General features: G+C 43.1%; 1 protein-coding gene across 1 annotated transcript in view; it reads right to left on the reverse strand.

Moving 5' to 3' along the window:
• The window catches only part of ST18 (ST18 C2H2C-type zinc finger transcription factor), a 428,044-nt gene that overhangs the window by 211,043 nt on the left and 198,548 nt on the right, over window positions 1–18,453 (reverse strand). The window contains exon 4 of the mRNA XM_086917999.1: window positions 5,305–5,335. Within this exon, the coding sequence (XP_086774125.1) occupies window positions 5,305–5,335 (31 nt within the window). The remainder of the gene's footprint in view (window positions 1–5,304; window positions 5,336–18,453) is intronic.

The raw sequence follows: 18,453 nt of genomic DNA on the forward strand, positions 1-18,453 counted from the left end.
TGTCGAGGAGGTGCTGGCGGAGTTCAACGAAGCAATTGTTCGACAGATGCTCCCATACCATCAGATTGAACAGTTGTTCGTAGGTCGTGACGTTGCTTCCTCTGATCCAGCCCTCGAAGGCTCGGCTAAAGTACGTTACATAGTCCACCCAAGTTGTACCCGGGATGCGGGTGCAGTCTCGGAACCTCTGACGGTACATCTCGGGTGTGAGGCCATAGCGGGTGAGGAGTGCCGCTTTCATATGGTCATAGGAGGTCATCTGGTGGTCCGGGAGCTGTAGCAGGGTATCGCGGCCCTCATTGAGGAATCTCCCCCATAGACCGGCTCCCCAATCGCTTCTATCGATCCGGTGTGCAGTCATAGCGACTTCATAGGCCTTAAACCATTGCTGGATGTCGTCCTCTCGGAAATATTCTCGGACAACATCCTTGGGGATGTGTACCTTTTTCTCTGTGGCCTCTGAGGTGTGGGGTCGCTCGGGCACCCCTACTTCTTTATTCTGCTTGCGCAGGTTGATCTCGGCTAGGTTCCGTTCGTGTTCGTACGCCAGTTTCTTTTCCTCGAGCTCCCTTTGTCTCTGTTTCTCCTCTCTTTCTTCTCGGAGACGCAGGTGCTCTAAGTTGATTTTTTGTTCGGCCAACTTAAGTTCAACGTCCATTTTGAGCCGGGCCATTTCTAGCTCGTGTAGTCGGGTTCTTTCTCTTTCCTGGATCTCGTCTTGCGAGAGACCCGTTCTTTGCCCTTCAGGGGCCGTGGTGGTTTTTTCTGCGGTGCTTTGATCGGGGGTTCCGGCAGCCCCGGTCTCTGCCCAAGATTCTAGGGCATGCTTAAAATCGTCTTTGGTGCTTAGTCCGGTGGTAGCGATACCCAGTTCGATGCAGAATTGTTTTAGTTCACGATGGCTGTACTCCTCCAATTTCTCCATTTGGAACTTCTCGGTTGATCCGCTTTCTTTAGTTGTCATTGTGATTTCGTCGTGGGGTGAGCTACTCTCTGTACGTTATGCGGTGATTCGGATCGCGCCGCTGGCCACCAATGTTAGACAGACCGGGAGGGTCGGCCGAGACTACGGGGAGAGGTCTCCGGGGAGAGCCGTCTCCAACGACTGTACAGACAAGTAACTTCCCCCCCACAGACGGACACCACACAAGGTTGCAGTTTAACAAGGCTTTATATGCAATTCTTAGGTTACGATGATATGATACAAGGAGGTCTGGACTCAGGGGTCCCCTCGGTTCTGGTCTTTGGTTTAGGAAAAGGGGTAGCGGGACAGTCTTGTTACCAATGAGTGGAAAATAGCTCTCAATCCTCGAGCTCGGCGTTCTAGATGATCGGGCCGCGGCGGAGCCAGCCGGTCCCGAGATGGACGAAGGAAAAACGACGGTCCGCGGCGGAGCCTGCAGGTCCCGGTGAAGATGACGGTTACAACGGTCCGCGGCCACGCCAGCAGGTCCCGACGACGATGAAGGAGATGAAGGTTGCGAAGGCTGTGGCAGCGCCAACAGGCAGGACGATGGTGCACAAGACAGAGCTACGGCAGCGCCAGTAGTCGGCCTAGGATGAGTTCCTCTTTACGTCTCTCGACTCCAAGATACAACTGCCTTCCTGCTCTGGAGCTGCCCCAGTTATAGGGCTGGGGTGCTTTGATGTCCGGACCCTCGCACTTGGAGGTCGGGAGGTCCGGGATGAGGGAGTCCAGACACCCAGCAGGGGGGTGGAGCCAACGCCCGGGGAGGCGATGGGCGAGCGGCACTTGGTGGAGGAGAGCCATCGACACCTCCTTCTCCCATTGACTTGCCAAGTAGCCCGCTCACCTCCTGGGTGGATGGTGGTGCCGGGATGTCTGAGGCCTGGCCAGGCCCAGGGTTGAGGTCGGCCGGGGGCCAGGCGGCCACGTGGGGGAGTGTTCAAGATGGCGCCCCAGGATGGGCGCGTAGGCTGGCAGTGGGTCGGACCCACGAGGTGGACATGCTCGAGGGCAGGGGTCCCTGAGGGGACGGAGGACGTGCAAGGGTGGTGTGTAGTACCTGCGTGACCGGGCTCAGGCCTGGTCGGGCCGGGGGAGAGTGGCCTTTCATGTGGCCTGTCCAACACTAATGACATGCAAAGTGGGCGTGCCAAGATGTTAGCGACTGGAAACAGTCGCTAACATCGCTATCTCATATTACCAACGTTTGGAGATATTCGCGCTAAGCGTGAATATCTCCTAAAGCTAACACAGTTCTTAGCCATGTTATCCAATGGGAGGTGGATAACATGGCTAGGAGCATTAGCTCGGTAATGCATGAATATCGCTGACTTTTCAGCGATATTCATGGATTGCGGCGATTTTTATCTCATTTGCGATAAACCTTGGTAATACCAAGGTTTATTTGCGGTAAAAACCACCGCAGCTGAGTGGTACATTTTTGTCTCTAACCAAGCAATAGCGATAATTATCGCTATTGCTTGGTAATATGCCCCCTAGATAGGCAAAAAGTCCTTTACAATATAGAAGCTGTAACAGCATTAACAACAATAACAAAAATATCAATACTAATGCTATCACTACTATTAGTAACAATATTAACTATTCTGAGATACTTATTTTATAAAACATTCATAGTGATAAAATAAGAATGTATTTTCCTTCTTTACTATTCAGTTGTACTTGTACTTTCACACTCACATAACACAACTGAATAGACTCAATCAAACATACATACATACAAAGCTTTAGCAATAGCAGTGGAAGCTCCTCTGTTGGAGCCGAGCAGCGCCACCCCACTTAAAAGTCCCCCAAAGCCCCAGAGATTAAACATAAAATGGTAATTTATTACCATTTTGTTTTTCATGCTCCGCCCTGAACAGAGCGTGAGGATGGGGGCAGGGCCATTGCTGAGTAACAGCAGCATTTCACTCAGTAGTGAGGAGGGTGGACTGGCTGTGTACGACCACCAGACAGCAATGTCCAGAAACAGAAAAAAGCAGCTGCCTACCCTTGTTTTCAAGCTCTGCTGTCTGCAGCTCATGCACTAACTTGGACACTTTTGACTTCAAGTGTATGCACTTTAGTGCAATGCATCAAGAACAGGTGTGTCAGAGCACCTTTTCATGATATGACCCGACGAGGTTTTCACGGGTGACACTGAGAATCTTATGCATGGTTACAATACATTTGTAGTGAGCTCTAAACAAGTGGTTAATACAGTTTTCAATGAAGAAAGCTTTGCTCTAAAATCGGAACTTGGCTTAACTCACAAAAGGAATAGGCTAAAGACACAAACATGCCAAATTCGGAGGAAAAAATTCATAATAAAACTTGAATAGAGGAAACATGTTGTGCAAGATATTTACTAAGATGTATAGCCTCTTACTTTGAAAAGCAGGTAAAGTTTTCATGTGATACTTTACATATGGATCATGGCTGACCAAGCAGCCCAGTTCCTTCAACTTGGACTTAGTACCAGCAGATGCAGTCAAGACTGAAAGCAACCTAACTTCCATTTAATAAAAAACAATAAGATACCAAATAGCCACTCGTAGGAAACAAAGCCATTCTTAATAACCGTGAGGTAAAAATTGGAAGAAACATCAACTTGCCATCCACAGCCAAACCTCAGATCTTGCAGAAAGGTGTAGTACAATGGAGTCCATGGGGCAACAATATGTACTATATAAATTCACGTTAAACCTGTGACAGGTTTGTAGAAGTTTGGGAGTCTTACCCCCTGCTGATAGAATACAAAGAGCCTGATTTAGATTTCAGTGGACAGGTTACTCCTGCACAAATCGCTGTATTAGAAGTGTCATTGGATATAATGGACTTCTATTACGGCGGATGCAATATTCGTTACGTTTGTGATGGAGTGACCTATTCGCGGAACTCTAAACAGCCCCTAAATTCCTGGTGTTACTATTTTGAAAGCATTTGCTGAAAGCAGCCTATCCATTGGATCATTGTGGTCAAAGTGGTGCTGAGCGCTTGTGGGAAGATTGTGAATGCTGCCACTGCATGACAAAGAGCTGTATGGTTAACTGCTCCATATTCATCATTTCACTCAATGCAGCCCTGTGAATAGGGACTGACTGCAACACTAAGGGTTGCTAATCAATAACATTAAGGTCTCTGTGGATTTTTTGACAGGCCAAACTATTGTGTTTCATGGCAGATAAGCAGACACCAAATTTCGGCTTCCCTCAATCTGCTTGCCATCTGCCCAAGCAAGTTAAGTGATGTAGAGAGAGTTCTCTGCACAGACAGAGCTCTTCCCGGTGGAATCTGATTCCCCTTAACCTCAGGCTTGAAGACAACTTCCTACAGTTTTGCTGAGGACTGAAACCTTACCTATTGAACACAAACGACCAGTCCTGACCCCACCAACTTGTTCAATGGTTGTGCCCACCACATCGACTTCAGACTTCGCCGCACCTCTCTGGTCTAATGTATACTTCCACTGACTATAATAATTCACAAATTTCTGCATCGCACCACAAGTATTGTAGAAAACACAAAATAATTAAAATTGCAAACGTTTAAATAGTAAACAGTACAATCAATGTAAAGCAAATGTTCAGGAAAATTAGTCGCCTTGTAAACATTTGACATTATCATCTTTGAAAAAAATGACTATAAACTACTACTGTCTCACACACACGCACGCACTCCCCTATCCACACACACACACTTTTGTCCGACACGCGAGTTCTTAGCTACCATTATGAGGGGTGCACCATGAAAACAGGGGCTGTAATCTAATAAGAAGAAATATACGCCGGACAAGTAGTGCTGCTTCTATCCTTCCGACAGAGCCACAACTTGGGAGCCGGTTTAAAAAGTTGTAATAAATATTCTGTAATAACAGTCGAAAAACCACAGTAAAGGTTTAGTTAAAATCATCGAACACCCACACTCCCCCCTATTTAGCACAGTTGTCTGCCAGTTTTTTCTTTAACGACATACGTCATAGCGATTTCCACAGTCCACATTGTAACAGGAGCTAGTTTAATAATATCCTTGTGCAGTCGGAGCTAACTAAGAATTGTCAGTGGCTGTAGCAATACCAGAAAAAAAGAAAACTACTGTAATGCGCGCACATCAGGAATATGCTTGAGAATAAATAAATTAAACAGTCTCCCGTTGCTCCCAGTGGCTCGGTACAGCACTCTTTTTAAACTGACCCACTAGTTTTAAAAACCCTCGACGAGCACGTGCCAGTTAACTTAACAGCATTCTACGCTGTGTACCTCCGCGCGGCCATTACAGCGCTTGCATTTATCAAAGAGCGATTCAGAAAGCTGCGCACACAGGACGTCAGTTCTTACCTGAGCCTCTCTGCAATGGAGTCCACTTGCACTGTCAACAAAAACAGAGGGCAGAATGAATCAATTTACATGTCGAGGGCAGTGCCTTTCACAGCCTGCACCTGCCTATCTGTAATCACAACAGCAGTACTATCAAAACACAGGTGACTTTCTTGCAAACACATTCGAACCGCCTCTTTCACTAGCAGTTTTACCAGACTGGAATGAAGATTGTGTTAACTTAGTGCATAATATTAGCTCTGTGTGTAATTGTGAGGACCGGCGCACCTTAGGATGTATTTATTATTTGCTGAGAAGGGTTTGACATCATTGCTTTGCAAATGACTGATTTGATTCCCAGCTGAGTAAAACTTGGTGTTTTTCAATACCTTCCCACACTGGGATGCAAAGCGTGTTGACAGAGCTGACAGGTGGCCCGGAACATGACCTATCTTATGAAAACAACCTCAAATGTTCCACTTGTAAAGGGCGGCCTTGTTAATAAGATCTAGATTGTGTGTGGCGCGTGTGTACATCTGCCTATTTGGGTGCTTGTGTGTGTGCGCGTGTATGGGTGTGTGTGTCATAACTTAGTAAAGCACCCATATTTCATGAATTTATTAAACAGTGTGCAAACAGTGGATCTGATTCACAAAGGCCATCTGAATGCCAATCTTTTTATGTGCATAGTCTCCGCCTCAATACTACTCATACAAATCCTTTATGAATTGCAAAAAAACATAAACTTACACAAAAGTATACATTTGCCCTTGTGAATTAGGCCCAGTGTGTAGATAGAGCCTACTATATAAAGGCTATTTCATTTTTATATGGCACATGTCTGTACAAAGCAAAATTAATAGGAATGCTTTGTTTAATAAGCATTGTATAGGACTCAAAATACTTACTTGTTAAATTGTAGGCAGATGATACATAAAAAAACGATAAAATAATTTATAAACAAATGAGCCATTTGTCTTTATTGGAGCTGCAAACTGGAGGTGGACTACCCCTCCAATGCTCTTGACCTCAAATATGAAAAATGCGAAAGGAGGATTCATTATGTGTTCATCGCTTTTAGTGAACTTAACATCCAAAGATTCTTTTCTCCACAAACTTTTATCAGAATTCTTGGTTGAGGACATCCATTGTAATTCTAGCTCTGACTGCTCACTTGGATTCCTTTCACTTCTAAAGGTCCCTGACTTCCCTGGCCTGAAACAGATGAGATGATCTTGGTAAGGAAGAGGCAACGTTTATAGATGTTTGAAATATGTCGTAATGTGTGCAAGAGTTGGAAGAAGAGCAAGGGGCCTATACAAGAAGAGTGAGAATGGACATTGTGATACAGGAAAAGATACACTTGGTAAAGATGACAAGATGTAGAATAATCTCCTAGAGTTTAAGAAAGTCAAGGATTAATCACAACAGCACATGTGAGACAAGATACTACATACGATGCGGGAAAAGGAGCAAAATAAGCAATTGTAGAGTGACAGAAATAGAATATGACTAAACAATGTATGGAAAATAACAATTAAAAACAAGTATTAGTAGCGGATGATGTAGAAATTGTCTGGCCAAAAATATTCTGCCCAGCTACAGCACGTTACCTGGGATAAAGCACTGGGTGAGAAGATGAGAGCTGGTAGGCACACCCATCAGCATGTCTGTTGGCTATGTAGCATCATTAATCAACTTGAGGAACGTTATAGATGCTATCCTAGTACACCCCACTCAGACTTTTAGGGGATATGCATTGCCATTGTGGTCTTTGGTATCTTGTGGCACCACCATAACACATTTGTTGTTCTGCCTCTACACCTAGAGGCCACAGGAATGTGTTTCTGGTTCTCTGTAGAAAGAATATCGTGCAATGGGGCCATCTAGCAAGGCAATACATCCTGGGTGCTGCCACTTATCTGGATTGGTGATGTGTATGGAACCGTTCAACCCTTTTCTCTTGGCCTACCTCAACTTCCACTCCTCAAGCAAATCAGTTACCTAGAATCCCACCTGCAAGCCGTACTTTGGAACCCAGGTTTGGGATAATGGTCTGCTCAATGAGCCACACATGTCTTAACTCGATGTTCACTTGCACTTGGATATGAGCCCCCCCCCCCAAGAATACGTAACACATATTAAAACCCGTTTCATAGTAACTTGTGGGCATAGATCATAAGCTTTTCTCGATGAGTCAACAGGCACAACCACAACATGAAGACAAAGGGCCCCTTATTGACTGTAAAACGAAAAAACAGGTCTATATATTTCACTTTTGCGACCAAATTACTACAAACCTTCACCAGTGGCATATTATGTACCAAGATGTCTTGGCCCCTCTAAGATTGTAATTTTCAGATCAAGGTTGTTTTCACCTTTCATATGCCTTTTCTGCATTTTGAATCTCGGCCACAAGAGAGACTAATGTATCCAGACTGCTGGCAATTGTAGAGTGATTTTTTCCTTAGCATGTTTCTTTTGGGAAACATAGTGTGTCTTTAATCCATGGACATGCGGTACCTCGGAGACAGTACAGGGCATCTAGAAGAGGGGGCCCTGATATCGTCATATCTTTGTTGGAAACGCCTCCCCCAAAATGAATTCAGTCACGATTAACCCATCCTGTTTTCTCATTGAAACACACAGATGTCATAGTCGACAAGGGGTTGGTGTAGTAATGTTAAAACAATTTGTGTTGGGTGACCAACCTAGACTTCCCATTCACAATTTCAGAGCATGACCCTTACAGGCCACCACTACTCTTGCAGTTTTGGCCCCTAGCTTGGACCATCCATTATACCGGCAACTTTAGTTGAAGTGAATTTCTCTCATATCTGTCTTTTTGACCTTGCTTGAGGAGACGAGCTACTGTCCAGTGTAAACGAAGGGCTAAACATAATGTTTTACACATGCACTCCCTGATGCTAAATGGCTGTTTTTCAAAAGGTTGCACCATTGGTGTGTACTGCCTTCCCTACAGTGCATTGATTCTTGAGTAATTAAATGATACACTCACACAGAAGATGAAAACTATGGTGCTTCACATTCTTATAATTCTTCTTCACTATCACATCTCGATATTCGATTTATGTCATGCAAATAGAAATTAAGACTAATTTCACAATCACATTATATTGTAGTGTATAAGTATACATGTTGATAGACAAATGATGTGCCACTTTTTTGCTATATTTCTATGCCCAAAAAATGTGATGCTGTTACATTGCATAATATTCAATGTGTTCAAATGTCAGTACAGTTTGCAGCCTTGTGACTTCCAACTGACACAAGCCATGTTCTTCCAATCCCACTGCTTTGTTTTCCGTAAACTCTAGTTGTTCCACACTTCAGCTCAGAGAATCACTCCCACACTTTTCCAACACTTCTTATGTGTCAACTGCCTGGCCCACTCCAAGACAGACCCTTCCCACTTGTTACTGAGCTAGCATGTGGATGCTCAGTTATTAGTGACAGTGCACTTTATAAATACCTCTTATCATATCGTATCATAGTACACCCATGTCCTGCTTACATGTCCATCCGCTAACATCATGCACACTCCTTCTCAATGCTGGCTATGAGTAGTCATCCCCAGGGCACACGTCTTAAAAATAAGTGGGAGGACTAACCAAGTCATGTAGTATGCAAGTGACAGCATGGCACATGACATCACAGAGCATGACATCGTATGTCGCATCACAGAAAGTGGCATCACCACCCATGACCTCCCAGGAGTGACATCACAAGAAGAGACATCAGATCTTAAGACCTCACACATATGTTTAGCAGGACTATCATGAGTACATTAGAGTCCATTGCAATATTTACGAAATTAGATTTTGTGCAAGAATTGTGTCAAAAAAGTGACACAAACCTGATGCAAAATATGGACCTCAACATATACATTTATCTTTTTAAATCTGCCTCAAACAAAGTGGCAACAAGGAGAAACATGGCAGTAAATCTGTGATTATAAAGTCGGCATTTTAACTTATCGTATGGGGTTAAGGCACCTGCTGCTTGGATCTTTCTGGGCCCAGTACATCTAAGGGAATAATTATAATATTAACTCTGGATGTGAAATTTGTGTTTTGTCTAGTCCCAGTTTTGAATCAAAGTAGCATCAAGGGTTAATATGTCTCCAGAAAAGCACATCATGTGATACACAGATGACAGATTTTATTTTATGTAGATGGGTAAGTGAGTTACTGTTTTTAACAAAGAAATCCTTTTGTCACTCACAGTTCATAAATTGTAATTTTTCTAATATAGCACAGTGAGCTATGTTGACATGTGACTCCTAGACCTTGTAACCCTCATAGACTAATGTAACACCTCCTGCACATTTATTTACACATAAATGATTTATTGCCTTTGAACAAGGGCGCTCTTCATCAGGAATAAAATCACAAAATACATTCAACAAAGGAACCTCCGCTCAAGATTAGCACCTCGCCTCAAAATCCCACCATACTAGAACAAAAACATAGGTAGCACATTCTTCTCTGTTTAAGCACCCAAACAATTGGAATCATTACCCCCAAACATAAGATCCACGGATATCTATCTTAGCTTCAGAAGACTGCTAAAGAGTTGCCTGTTTCCTACATAACCACCATACTCAAACATAAATGTACAGGATATACCTGTGTATGTAAGCATTTAATATGATTATATGTATGTATCATTATATGTGTATTCATTTGTAGAAATGTGTATAATAACTATGTTTGGAAATATACAGATAGTTGTTAGGTCTGCTTAACAAATGTACATATTTTTGTAAGACAGTCCAGTATGTTTGACACCACACAGCTCTATTATAAGGTTTAGGACGCTTTCTTTTAAGGTACAACCATCAGAACAAAAACATATTGAGAGAGAGATCAAGGTATGAAGGCAACACAATATCTTCTTTTTGTGTTCTGTAGGTTCCTTGGAGTTACGGTCTGCCGGTACCCTTGATAGAAAGAAGAATATCAGGTAGGGTACTGACTTTCTGAAACACTTTATAATACCTGGTGTGTTAGAATGGTGCCCTTTATTTTATCTTTCTTTCTTTTTATTGTTTAGTGTGATTAGTAAGAAAAAAAGGGGGGTGTTCGAATATAGGACCCACTGATCTGAAAAAGGAACAACCATCAAGAACAAACATACATAAAATAAAGGGATTAGAAGTCAGCTATCATTTCAATTAATGCGGGAAAAAAAAGAAAGGAAAAGTAATGATTTTCTCCTTTAGTAAGGTTATTGCCACCTCACACGGATTGGTGTCTGGTTGGTCTCTTTTCCACAATCTGTGCCTCACACCCTTGTACCCTGCTCATTCTCCTTAGGGCTCTGATCAGGAGCCGTGCATGCACCTGGCCAAGCCACGTTTCTCCTGGGACATGGCAGGGATCAGGAACCGTCCAGCAGAGAGGAGTCGTCGGCTCCCCCTCCGGTGGCTTTGCAATCTCGCCCGACCGCGAGGCCTCCTGAGCTCCTCTCTCCGGCGTTTTGGATTCTTCAAGGACCGTCTCCCTTACTGTCCCTGTATCCAAAGGTGGGTGCCACACAGCTTCGTCCTCTCTTTCTCCTCTCCACGACACTGACGACTTGTTGCTCCCTTCATCTGTCTTTACGCTCCATGGAGGACTTTAGCCCCTCCCCTCTGCCTGACTTCCTGTTTCCAGAGGACGGGGCAGGAAAGCGTAGTTGGCTCCGGCTTCAGCTTCGGCATTGCCCGGTTTATGACATACTTATGTTTATATTATTCTATGCTTTATATGTATATGGGTCACTGCATAGTTTTAATATATGGTATTTGATTAGATACTTATGGTTCCCCATTTATTTATCTATCACAATATGTAAATGTTATCATAACTATTTATCCACACTTGCCTCACTATTGAATTATTCACAGAAAAAAATATATATACACAAATAAATTAGCTTAAAGTACACCAACACTTGAAAGTCTGAGTTTCTTAAATACAACTTAAATATTGATCTGTGTATCAATATATTTATTACTTTACTCCTACTGTAACAAAAACATATTTAATTTAGCCTCTCTAAAGCACTACCCTATATCTCACCCTAAACCTCTCTCAATATATCCTCTACTTCCACTCTCTGACTCATCCCATACCTCATTCTACTATTATGATCCCCCAAATAACCCTTTCCAGACTACTGGATCTCCCAAACAAGCCTTTCTAAACTGTTCCCTAATTTACTCCTCCTAGACTCATTCGATACATCATCATCTTTCTACCTAATCCACTTCTGGAGACTCTTCCCCCATCCATCTCTCCTTTACTCATTCCAAACCTCCTTCTGCTATATTCTCCAAATAAACACTTTCCAGACCCTTCCCTCTTCTATCCTTCTGTTATCCTTTTCCATCCAACTAACAGACTATGTCCACCACTCAAATTAATCATAATGTCCCTATAATAATTCACCACTAATACTTTATGGGTTCCATAGTAGTGTGCTACTCACCAAAAAGTACGTTTATGCCCTGTCAGGGGTTGTGAGTGCTATATAAATGTGATTACAAGTCAATGTACAATGTGAATGTGTGAAGTAAAGTGCTCCAACACTCTGGATTAGGGTGATAAACACTATAAAAGAAACACAACAAAATAGTGTAATTTAAATTATGTGTGTAAATAGTAGGACAGACCAATACACCTGAAATTCTTACAGGGACTGAACAAAGTCAAAACCATGCCTCTCCTAAGTACCTGTGAAGAAATAACTAGTTACCTGTGGGCAGCCTTTGTTTTCCCTCCATTGTATTTGCAGCTAGATGTGAGGTTTCAGATAACTCCCGCCCAGGATACTCAATCAAAAGGAGACCTGTTGGCACCTTAACTTTGGCCTTTGTTTTGGGCTCAGCTAGATTTTAAAATAACACAGCCCCTTGCATGCTTTTTGTTGCTCAGAATGAAAGCAGACAACCCCTTCTGACCTCACTAAGTATTGCCCCTTCATGGACTTGGTTGAGCTCCCTTCAGCCTGCTGACCTCAGCCGCACTCTATCTCATCCTTTTACTTTTCAAGATTCTTCCTCTCCTGAAAATGCTCACTCACCTAAATTGAAGATGGTGATAGTTTCCATCAGGTGCAAAATGAAACTTCCATCACAAACTTGCAATTGATCTGATAAAAATGCATTATAATCACATACATCATTTATAGTTGAGGGGAAAACAAAGAACCAGGGGCCTCATCTGAATGGGTTGCACTTTCTCGGTGCAGAGACCAGCGCCTATTTTTATGTGCCTGCGGTATGTAAAGGGAATTGATCTGACCTGATAATTATAGAATTGGGGTTCGATTTTCAGACAGTACAGCTCAAACGCAGTGAACAAGGTTTGCCTCTCTATCTTTCTGTACTTTGCTGTCTACATGAATGCAATAGCTCAGAAATATCTGGTTGAATTTATTCACTGTACACACTGCAGATGCACAACGACTGCTTCTCTTTTCAGTGCATCTGATCATGATATGGCTTCTGGAGAGCTGGACCTCTGCTTGATTTTTAGATGTCTATGTAAGAAAAGTTTATTTACAATGTCTCATAATCAGGGGTCATCCTAGTAATCTGGTATGGTCTCAAAAATCTCACACCATTTTGGACCACCCCATCTACAAAATCCTAGGAAATTATCAATGTTGTTTGACCGTTACTTTAAATCACAATTTTTATGCCCCAGTGTACAAAATTATTTGTAGGCTTGTGATTAAGAAAGATGCATTGTAGATCAGAAATGGCTTTGTGACTCACAATGTGCACTTTGCAACTCACTGTGATTCAGAAGAAGAAGGAGCATTTAAGGGGCGTTCCAAATCAAATACACAAATCTCTGATTGAATACCAAAATCCAAACGTGGGTGCTAGCCACAAAGTGAAAGCTGTCAATAAGGGACAGCTTCCACTTTGAGAATGTGGGTTGTAGGCATTGGAGAGCACCACGTGGTTCCGTCAACTACTGCATGTTCCCACAATGCCATTCCCAGAATGGCTATTTTCTTTTTTACTGTAGCCTAAGCCTTGTAAAGGACAGGGGCTGCATTACAAAAAACTGTATGTATTTTGTGAAAACAAATGAAGGGGTGGAGGTCTGGCACCATTTGCAAACATTCAACCCTACATTTCTAGACTGTTGAGTAGAACTTGCAATGAGAATCCTGCTTCATAATAATTAGTTGCAAAGTATATGTGAACCTTCCCAAATGGTTATTGGACATTTTACATGCACATGTGATGAACATCCATTGTAGCACAAAATGAAGGTAAGGTCGCAAATCAGTTTCTGTACAAAACCCACTGACTGCTTTGTGACCCCAACTTTTTTACATTGGACCCCTATGATTCTAGCACTTTTATACCCTTTTTCTTTCTTCTTATAACATATACTTGTACTGTATTTATATCTTCTCTCTTCATTGAACATTACTGAATCCCATGTGTGAAGAAGATGGGTGACATTAATTGATCCTGAAACAAGATCAATACAAGAAGTGCTGGGCCCTATATGGATGATTTTCTTGTTACTTACAGAGTCTGATGTATACATTGGCGACCAAAGCTATATTTCATCGATAACAAGTGTGATAATTATACCCTATCTCTTGAAGCTTTTCTACAGGGTGTTTGGATTTGTAACTAGGGGCCTGTATGTATTTGCAACGTGCTTAAACTGAGAAGGAGGCTTCCTAGTTGCTTTCTCACATATACTGCCAGATTTGTTTAATCAATGAAATAGAAATAAAGTAGAATAAACTTAGACATGTGAAGGTGAGTGTGAGGTATAGGTATGGCAAGGGAAACCATCTAATGAGCTAATAAATATTGTTTATTATTACATTATTATGACCACAACAATTCAAAAGGCAAGTTCTCAGCTTCTGTATTCATCCTCCACTAAATAAGTTTGGACAATAAACATGATTATCTTTTTGTGACTGACAATACTGCACGTGAAAAAGAATGAGCTATATAATATATAACATTCTCTATGATACTTGTATTCTTTGAAATAGCCTTGATAACGACATGGCTTTCCTTTATCTTAATCCACAGTCACAAATGTTGTCTATTATATAACCTGAAAAACGTTTGCTGTTATTAAAAAAAAACTATGAGGGGTAACATTTGCTCACTAACTAGAGATTAAGATTTAGCTTAGAAATTCTAGTGACAGCTCTAATACTGACTCTGGTCTGTTATGTTATGTATGTGTATTTGTATAGCACACAACTCACCCAGGAGGGTTTTCTACCACTGAAGAAGGAGCTGTACAGGTTGAGACAGGACAGAGGTTAGCTGAGGAGGCAGGGCTTCAGCTTCTTGCAGAATTAAAAATGGAGGCGGTGGCTCTGATGTACAATTGAGGTAGCAGGCATGACAGTCAAATATGGCTCTGCATATAGAGGGGGGGTGCTCGTAGGAGTCCATCTGGTAGGTTATACACTTGTTGAGGTACATGGGGCCAATGTTAGGTAAAGATTTGTATGTGTGCCTGAGGAGTTTGGAGAATGCTCATTTGTAGACTGGGCCCCAGTAGAGTGAGGTGATGTGAGTACAGGCTGGGAGGTTGAGGGTGAGCCTGGCCACTGATTTTTGTATGGTCTGGAGTCTTCTGGTCTTTTGAGAATAGATTTCAGCATAAAGTCGGTTTTTGTGGTCCAGCTTGCTGATGATGAAGGGTTGGGCGATGGCCTTGAGAGTCTTGGTGGGGAGCCATTTGAGTGAATGGAAGTTAGAGATAGAGATTGTATTCAATTGGCCAGTCATGGTAAATTGGTTGTCAATTATTAAACTGAGGATTTTTGCATGGCTTGTAGGGAGATTCTCATCCATCTGGCAATATTGGACACACAGGTGGAGACTTTGGACTCAGTGTTTGACATCATGTGAGGTGGAGAACGATATGATGTTGATCCCATGGGAGCAGGTGAAGCTGGTGACTGGGGTCAAGTAGGCATTGAACACGGTGGGCTGATTGAGGATCCTTGTGGAACTCCATATATCAGGTTGAAGGAGTCCAAGGTGAAGGAGGATAGGTTGACCGACTGGGTGCAGCCTCTCAGGAAGGAGCAAATCCAGCTAAGTGCAGGTCCTTGGATGCCAGCTTCATGAAGTCATTGAACACAGATGGGGTGGGAGATGCTGTTGAAGGCTGCAGAAAGCTACAGAAGGATGAGGGCCACAGAGTCACCATGATCATCCAGATGTCATCCATGGGACAACAACGGTGGTCTCTGTACTGTGGTTGGACCTGAATAAAGTTTGAGTGGTATTGATGAGGTGATAGGCATTGAGGTGGATGACTAGGCATTTCTTTATCATATTTTCATGACGTTTGCCCAGTAGGGTAGCAGGGAGATATGCCAGTAGTTGGCTAGTGTCTTCGGGTCTGCTGGGAGATTCTTGAGGAGGGGGAGTACTTTGCTGAGTTTCCAAACATCTTGGTTGGTGGCTGTCATGATTGAGACAATAGGGATTGGGGTTAGGGCTATGCTGATGTGGTTGAGTCCATTCATGAAGAGGTGGTGAGAGTATGGGTTTGAGGGGGCTCTTCAGTGTTTGGACCACATTGTCATTGGGGTTTCTTGAATGGTGATGGTAGGCCAGGTGTTCATGGAGGGCCTCTGAGTCTTGGTTGAGATAGGCAGGAGGGCTGCAAGGGTAGAGGATCTGATTAGGGGCTTGAAGTTGTCATAGATGCTGGTGATCTTGTTGCTGAAGAACAGGGACAGTTGAGTGCAGAGGTCCTCAGAGGGTGTTATACGGGTGGATCTTGCTGCCAGAGATGTCAAGACTTCCTTGTCACTGTTGGTGTTGATTTTGATGCTATCAGTGGGTGCAAGGAATTTAGTGGCTCCTATTTGCTGACTGTAAACTCTGAGGGCTTTGTTGGTGTTCTTGTCAGTGTTGTCCTGACTTTGTCTCTATCTGCGTTCAAGTTGCTTGCAGTGGCTTTTAGTGAGCTTGAGCCATTCTGTGTACTAGCCTGCTTGCAGTCTGGCTGTCATGGCTTTGTTGGCTTTGAAGGAGGCTGCACAGGTGGTGATCCATACATTGGAGATGGATTCAGGGAAGTTGTTTTTGTATCGAGGCCAGTGGTATAGGATCTCCAAAAACCAGGATGTTTCTGCGATCTTGTTCCAGTAACATCTTGAAGATTTGGTAATGGTGTTTCTGCGGTGGTGTAGGATGAGTATGCTCGAGTTGAAGTGGGAGTAGTTGGACCAGGTGGCTGATGTGGGCTTGTCTTCTGTGATGTTGCTGAAGCTGGTGAAGATTGGGTTCAGTAGGTATCTGACTGTGTGTGTGGGGCTTTCCACTCGCTTAGGAAGTCCGAGGGTGGACAGGTACTCAAGGTGGTTGGCCATGTTGGAATTGGTGAGATCCTCCATGTGGTAGTTGAGGTTGCTGAGGAGGATGAAGGTGCTAGAGTCTAGGTTCGGGGGGGGGGACAAAGTCCACAATAACATAACATAACATAACATGTGTATTTGTAAAGCACACTTATCACCCAAGGGTCTCAAGGCTCTGAATCACAGATGTTTATTGATGCCAAACTTAATGGTACACAATGGTGCTGCTGAAGTTGGTGCCTGGTCCAGGAGGGTGGTAGATTAGGGTCCACAGGGTGTAGTTGGTGATGATGAAGAGTTTGAAGCTCCAGTGTTCTATGTTGCTGGTGGTGCTTTTCGAGAGGGTAGATCACTGGATGGATTCATTGAGGAAGATAACAATTCCACCTCTGGGCCTCTTTGTCCTGTATTGGGAACTGGTATTCAGGGATATTGCGATAGCCATGACAGGGGCCGACGAGGGAGTCAGCCCAGTTTTCTTCAGGAAGAGTAGGTCCAATGAGCAATCATGTAAGAATCAAAAATGTCAGTGGTGTATTTATTGAAGGAATGAGAGTTGGGGAGTATGCAGGAGAGGGAGAAGTGTGGTCTAGTGGGGATCAAGTGTCTGTGGTCGTGTGTGTTGAGTTTGTTGGTTGTGTGAGGTGTGGGGAAAGTGCATGTAAAATGCCAGGTGGTACAGGAAAACACATCTTCAGTGCAGCAGCCGGGGTGGGATATGCCACAGACTCAAGGGTGTAGAGGATCAAGGTGGAGTACTGATGGGGAGGAGGGCCAGGGATCCTGGCACTGTGCATGGGCAGGGCACATATGTGCTTCCCTCCTGAGCACTTTCGTTGTCCTGTGGCACACCTGCTGCATGTGGCAGGAAACCAGTGATGTCACTTGCTGTGTAGATGGATGATTATAAATCCAGTGATGTAAATTCCTGTGCAGAAGGGTGATGGGGAATGAGTCCTCTTGCTTTGCTTCTTTTAAAAACAGTTTTAGAGGCATACTAGTTGTGTCACTTCCTGTGCAAAAGGATGATGTGAAATTATTTCTGATATTCAGCAAAGCCCTGCAAGAGTGTTTAGAACTCTTCTTATACAAAAAAATTGTGATAGCCAAGAAGACTTGTTGATCGATGTATTTGTAGTTTAGTTTAAACAGTTTACAACATCTTAGTCTGAGGGCAGAGTTTTCTGACTTCGCTAACAACTTATAACCTTTCTGTATGTGTGGTCGTGACAGTAGCGGCCCGTGGTGGGAGTTCTGCCGGGTGCTGACATGGGGAGGGGGAGGGGCAGAGTGGGGGTAGTAAACTACGGATTACAGCCAATTGCAGGTAAGTAAACATTTAAATAAATAAAACGAATTTAGTTGCGCGTGCTGCATCGCCAAATGCGTCCACATTTCTGAGGACTTGAAAAAGCCAAGTATTGCTCCTCGCTGTCGCAGGAAGTTTGTAATGTAGTGCCCTGTGACACTAGATCATGTAGATTGTCGCATGATTTTGTAGAAAAAGTAGAACTCGTGTTTTAGGAGTAAGTAGAGAACTAAAGTAACATCTAGCTATATCAAGAGTCTTATATCTGAATGTGCTGGTTTTGATGACAATCTCAAAGTAAGTAATATTTGGAATGTTTTCAAGTGGTAAGATAAAGTCTCAATTGAATGTGTTATTTTACAAATTTGCAGAATGTTATCGATGCGTAAGTAAGTGTGTAAAGAGCTGTAATTCATAGTTTACATGTCTGTTACTGAAACTAATCTATTTCCAACATAAAGGTAACATGTCATGGC

This window comes from Lissotriton vulgaris, chromosome 4_1 (genome assembly GCF_964263255.1).
Source record: "Lissotriton vulgaris chromosome 4_1, aLisVul1.2, whole genome shotgun sequence".
In the NCBI taxonomy this organism is placed as follows: Eukaryota; Metazoa; Chordata; class Amphibia; order Caudata; family Salamandridae; genus Lissotriton; species Lissotriton vulgaris.